This window comes from Sturnira hondurensis, unplaced genomic scaffold (genome assembly GCF_014824575.4).
Source record: "Sturnira hondurensis isolate 20B ecotype Veracruz unplaced genomic scaffold, ASM1482457v3 Scaffold0015056, whole genome shotgun sequence".
Classification (NCBI taxonomy): Eukaryota; Metazoa; Chordata; class Mammalia; order Chiroptera; family Phyllostomidae; genus Sturnira; species Sturnira hondurensis.
Window position 1 is genome coordinate 7,204,115 of NW_028087687.1, and position 6,390 is coordinate 7,210,504.

A 6,390-nucleotide genomic window follows, 5' to 3' on the forward strand; every position below is an offset into this window, starting at 1 on the left:
AGTGAAGAGTGCCGAGTGCAGCACCTCTCACTCTGGCGACCCACAATCCACTGAACAACACAAAGTAGCTGCTCTTTTCAGGAACCACATCTGGGGTAGCAAGGCACATATAGAATGTGAAAAAGCAGTTAATTAATTCTGTGAACATGAGAAAATGGGGATAAAAATTATCATTCTTCTCTTGTATTTTACAGTGTATGTTTGACATATTAAAGCAACATACATCTTTTATATGGCCCATTATGTTGTCTCCATTTCTCCTTTGTACTTTCCAGCATATTTTGTTACTTTTAACATGAAACAATTTATTCATATGTTCTGTTGAAGTTTCTGTTGGTGCTTCCTTTTTCCCTTTATAGACTGTTTTTTTTTTTTTTGTCTTCCAAATCAACCAGCTGCTTCACCTGGGCACTCATAGTATTTGTCCTCACCTCTTGTTATATTTCTTTGTAAATATGTATTTGCTGTGTAAAATGTATCCTACTCTGTACTAAAATGTACTTCCTGTCAACCTGAAATTTTTATAGTAGGTGGTCTATGAATTAAATAGATGAGAAAAATGATTAATGGAGAAGGAACAGGAAACCAAAAAATGTATGTAGTAAGATGAGATCATCAATGCACAATTCTCCACAAAACATCTATTCCTTACATTTTCAGCCTTGACATACAATCACATAGTTCCTTCCTGTATTCATAATGACTGCTACTTTACTGACTTTCTGTAATGTTGGTAAGCTTCCTTCATATTAGAGTATCTTTTCTGTGAAAATCCCATTATATCATTTTCAAGACCATTAATAATTTTACTTTAGTTTTCACTATTTCCATGTGTTCTATACTCTCAGATCAGTATACTTTGTCATGTATACTGATCATGAAAGAATTTGTAACTTTAAGAAACCACTCCCAATACTTTGAAAAACACAATCAGAGGGCAATTAGGTCACATCATCAGCGTCATGATGACTTTGTTCTCACTAAGGATAAGTATTACATATCATTTTTCTGCATCATCTATCTTTGCAAAGGATTTCACGTAACTAGTGTTCCTAAGTTTCAGGACCTACACCTTTGGAAAATACAGCTGTTCATAAAGTGTTTGTTTTTTGCATACATTAATGCTAAACAAAATCATTTGTCACGTACAATGGAAAAAGACCTTTACCTGAAACTGACACCATAATATTGAATTGGACAAGGAAAATAAAAGAAAAGGAGGTGCAAAAACTTACTCTGAACTGGGTGTGTGCTAGGGTCGGGTTTTTCAGAGCTTTACTGTTTAAGATATATTAATTCGATAATAATTTTATTAACATGCATTACTGTATGAACTATGCCTGACACATATTAGGTATTAATTAAATGTGAGATTCCTTGTTTTCTTTTAGATTGAAAAAATGTCATTTATTCTGGGGAAAAACAGATCTCAATGTATCTCCCACCATATATCATTTATAATTATTTACATTGTAAATGTTTTTCAATTTCCTTCATTATTTTTCCATAATTCTGAAGATTTGTTTAAAATTTTAATTACTCTTATGTCTCCCCTGTTCTTGATTAATGCATTTATTCTGAAATACAGAAAAGCACAAGAGTTTATATATTAATTTTAAATAGATGGCCTTTCACTTTTAATTTTCCAATAATGTTTAATAGAATGTTAGTGTGGTTTCTTTTGCAGCTCACTCCACCCAAAAGTCACTTATTGGGATTCAAAAGCCATATTAGTTCTGTAGTGCCTCCTGTAAAACAGTAATATCTACTCTATTTTAGCTGAATTAATTTCAGTAAAATAAACTCTGCTTGCCTGAAGTGAGGAAATTTTCTCATTGGATCTCAATACTATTTCACCTTTTTACCTCTGAGTTTTTAATAGACTACTACAATTAAACATAATATATAAAGAAATTAAATTCCAAGCTGAACACTGTTGTTTAGGATTTATAAAAACTTCAATTTTAATACCATATTTTATTATTTTAACATAGAGTTAAATCAAATGTCACTATTTAAAAAATGTTTTTATCATTTTTATATTAAGCCATAATCTTTACACACTTTGCCAATACTTTAGAGGAGAACCAAGTACACTAAAAAAGTGATTAAGTTTTAAAAATTATAAAACGAAAGTATTATAGCATAGTTTTTTAATATGTAGAAAATTAAGACTACAATTTAAACATTGTCACCTCTATAATTTTATAGAAACCTAATATAATATTTAAGAAGAAATATGTGAATGCATGTCACAGCAAGTGTTTATATTACATTAAAACATGACAAGTTTATTTCCTTTTTATGTATACAATTTTTGTACATTTGATTATTTGTTAACTTTTTTCTTAAAACCACTTACTGTGCTCCAGCAAAATAGAAAAAGCGCTCGTGTTACAAGCATCCGCATAACACTCAGTCACTGCAAACCAAACCAAAGTCGGTTGGGGGACTCCTTGTCCTGGAGGGGCCCCACTGTGAGGGAATGAGGGAGTAGCTTTTCTTAGTGCGTCCTTTGGGTGCTGTTGGGAACATCCAGCTCGGTGTTGGACTCTGTAGCTCTCCAGAGAAGAGCCCCCCAACAAAGCTCCCCAGTCTGCTCCCCCTAAATGCTACCCTGGTAGGCAGGTACCAAAGGCTGAAGGGCATCACGCAGGGGACAGGGGGCAGCGGGGTCGGGGGAGGCCCTGCAGTAGCCAGCTTCCCTAGGGGGAAGGCAGGAGGCCCAGGGCCCTAGGAAGATTTGTAGTAGTTGTGTGCGTGGTGGTTTTAGGCAGGCTTACCCAGCTCCCCGTACTCAGGCATCGGACAGTACTTGGGTCTGTAGATCTAGTGCGGCTGCCTGTGCACTGCCACGTACCACTGTGAGGGCTCCTTATTGCTGCCCGTTGGCAGACTGACATTAAGAGTGTCACAGTGCTCCACGCCCAGCCCCAGCTCGAAGATCTGCTATAGGGTCCTAGGAGCTGTTATGCTGGCCCAGCTGGCTCCCTTTCTGATGCCCATTTGCATGCTGATGGTGGCCTGGTCCAGGGGCTGGTCTGTGCTCAACTTGGGGTGGTAGAGTTGGAGCCAGGTGCCATAAGCCCTAATGCCCTGCTGGTGGGAAAACACCTGCAGCCCAATGATGTTCCACCCTTTTCAAAGCTCTTCTGATTCAAATTTCTGCTTCTGCTTCTTTGCATACTTTACCCCTACATTCACCTTGATCCCTCTCTTCTTGGCCATGCAGGCTAGGGCCAGGAGAGTGGATTGCACCTGGGTGTGGTTGATGTTTGCAAACAGGTCATTTGCCTCAAAGACGCTGTGGGGCTACACTCAGTACTTGGTGATGGCCTTGATGAAGTCACCTGTGTTCTCCAGCTGGTGCCAATTTTGTGTTGACTCATTGATCTTCTTTACGGAGACTGGCTGGAGCTTATTGATGAACTCGAAAAGAATGATGCCATCTTTTAGGCCGTCCATGAAGTTGCTGTCTATGTGCTACCCTGTCACCCCCTCAGTCTACTCTGGAAGCTCCTGATCCTGCTGGAGGTCATACTTCTAGGCGAGCTTGTTCTTGACCTTGGCTGACAGACTGTAGGCAGGGCCTCAGTTGAAGTAAGCAGAGGACATGCTGGCCAGTGGTGGGCAGTGGCGACAGTGGCTTTGAGGACAGTGGTAGGAGCTGAAGCTCTGTCTGCTATTTGTTAATTTTTAAAGCTGAATGCATTAGGTGAATGCTTAGGTAGGAAGCATGTATTATAATATTCCTTAAATATGTACACATAAAAGTATAAATAAACTTTTCAAGTTTATTACATTTATTCAAAAACAAAACAATATAGTTTTAAATAAAAAAGGAACAACAGCAAAAAGCCAATAAAATATACTTTATAGCTATCTTCTTAATGTGCTGTTTTACTGATATTAAATACTACCCAAAATATGAATATAGAATTGGCTACTGTGGTGTAGATTCACTTAACCTGATCATGCATATATTTCTGTGTATAAAGTACTGGCTCATTTAGTGCTCAATTTTCTCTGTTTGTGGTGTTAAAATAAAATCCCCAATTACCCCAAGATGACAAGGCAATATTTGGCTTTTACCTGGCAGAAATCCCTTTGTACAATATAAAATTAGTATCTTTTTCTCAATACCTCACGATAATTTAAGTAATAACTCAGGCAGGCTACTTGTTGGAAACAAAAAGAAAACACTTAAAAAGTGATTCAGAAAACACACACACAGAAATACATCACAAGGAAAAGAAAACCTCATTGTATTATTAATGTTCATCCGCCAGATGTGCAAAGATACATATAGTAATGTGCGTGAGAAGCATATACACTTAACTTATTAAAATTAAAAAATAAAAATAAACTGGATACTATTATGCTAAGTGATATAAGCCAGTACGTGAAAGACAACTACCCTATGATCTCACTTATGAGAGCAATCTAATGAACAAAATAAACTACTCAGCACAATAGAATCAGAGGCACGGAATCGTGGAATAGATTGGCAGCAGTAAGAGGGGAAGAGGGAGGTGAGGATTGATTGGAAGAGAGTGAATGGATTAATCAAATAAGATATGAAGGACCCATGAACATGGACAATAGTGTGGGGATTGACTATGGGAGTGGGGAATGGGATGAGTGGAGAGGAGCAAAGGGGAAACAACTTGTGACCACTGTAATAACATAAATAATAACTTACTAATACAAATAAAAATAAGCATTTAAGAATTTGTGGCCTCCAAGACAATTTCCGTGGACTTTCATGTGTCCATGAACCTTCAGCAAAATGCATATCATCTTGCTACTTTTCTAATATTTGTTAACCAGAGTGCATCTTGAATCTATGTATATAGTTTTCAACAAGACAGAAAAAGAGGTGTTGGAAACTCATGATTGTTGATTAACACAGTGACAAAATGAAATATACTCTGAATTTATGTGTTCTAGAAATGTTTTTCATGGTGTTTGAAACTTGAGAAGATATATAAAATCCAAGTCTACAAACTAACATTGATTAGATAATCAACTCTTGAAGAAATCACTGCAATAGAAATATTTAAAGATACAGCACTGAGACAAGAAACGGTGAAAACTCTGCATGTGTATTTGTATAATAAGTATCTCTACTTTCTATGGCATTCACTTTGATGTCTCCCTCACCCTTAGTTTGTTCACTATGTATCTGGAATTTTCTGATGCAGTACAAATTTCAAAAAATGCGTTCTCAAATATGTCCCAATTGTATTTCAGGCAGAGTGATGTTCCAAATATCTTTCATCGCATAACATTTTAGCAAAAAAAAAAAAAAAAGAGACAGAGAGAGAGGGAGAGAGAAATTGTCCTATGAAAAGACATTTTGAATTTGTATTCATTCAACTAAAACTATGACAAATGATCTGTCTAAATCCTTAGGAGAAATCCAATCCAATACTTAAAAAAATATTTTGATTTAAATGCAGAACCTTCCCTGGGATTCAAGCAATTCACAAAACCCTGAGTTGTGGACAAACAGCTGAGACAAAGAAGTTACTTCTGCCAAGAAAGTCATCAAATTAATGAGTGATCTTCAAAATCTTTCAGTGTAAAAGTGTTTTATCTTAAAGAATAACACTAATAAAAATATCCCTTAAATATCAAATGTGAAACAATTAAGTATCAATGAATTAAAAGTAAGTTATGTGTAGTTATAATGGCAGGTGTTTTGTAGTAACATACATATTCTAATTAATATATATCTATAAATATATACATCCACAAAAATGCCCCCATAAACATGTGTGTGTATATATACACATATTAGTAGTTATTCTTGTTATTATAAAGACAAATTATATCAAATGAATAAAATGCATTTATATTATCAATATACATAATCAAAAGCACATACATAACAAATTAATAATAATGACTAAAACTTAAAAGCAAATGTGCATGAAAATATATAGATATATAGATAAAACATACAGATAAACAAATATATTGAATTAAATTTTAGATCATCAATTAAAGAAAAATATTTCTCATTATTTACCTTACCTCCAATCCATAAGGAAAGATAAAGATTTCTAACAGCTGGCAGTAAGAATGAGATCCAAAATATTTGTCACCTATCAAGATCTGGGCACTGGCCCTGACTGGGTGATTCATTTGTCTGCTTACAGGTTTGATTGCAGGTTTGATCCTGGGCTGGGCACATACCTAGGTGGCAGATTCATCCTCAGTGGGGGCAGGTGTAGAGAAGGCAAACATTGGTGGGTTTCCCTCACATCCCTCTCCTCTCTCTCTTTCTCTCTTTCTCTCCCCCTTCCTCTCTTTCTTGAACCAATAAGCATATTCTCAGATGATGATTTAAAAACAAACAAACAAAAAAGATTTCAACACTCAGAT

General features: G+C 35.8%; 1 protein-coding gene across 1 annotated transcript; it reads right to left on the minus strand.

Annotated features, from left to right (window-relative positions):
* Positions 1-2,453: 2,453 nt before the first annotated feature.
* On the minus strand, positions 2,454-3,676 carry CNN1 (calponin 1). The gene is given in 1 exon segment (XM_037064377.1): positions 2,454-3,676. A coding segment is annotated over 1 exon segment (732 nt). The 5' UTR covers positions 3,466-3,676; the 3' UTR covers positions 2,454-2,733.
* Between the last annotated feature and the right edge of the window lie 2,714 nt (positions 3,677-6,390).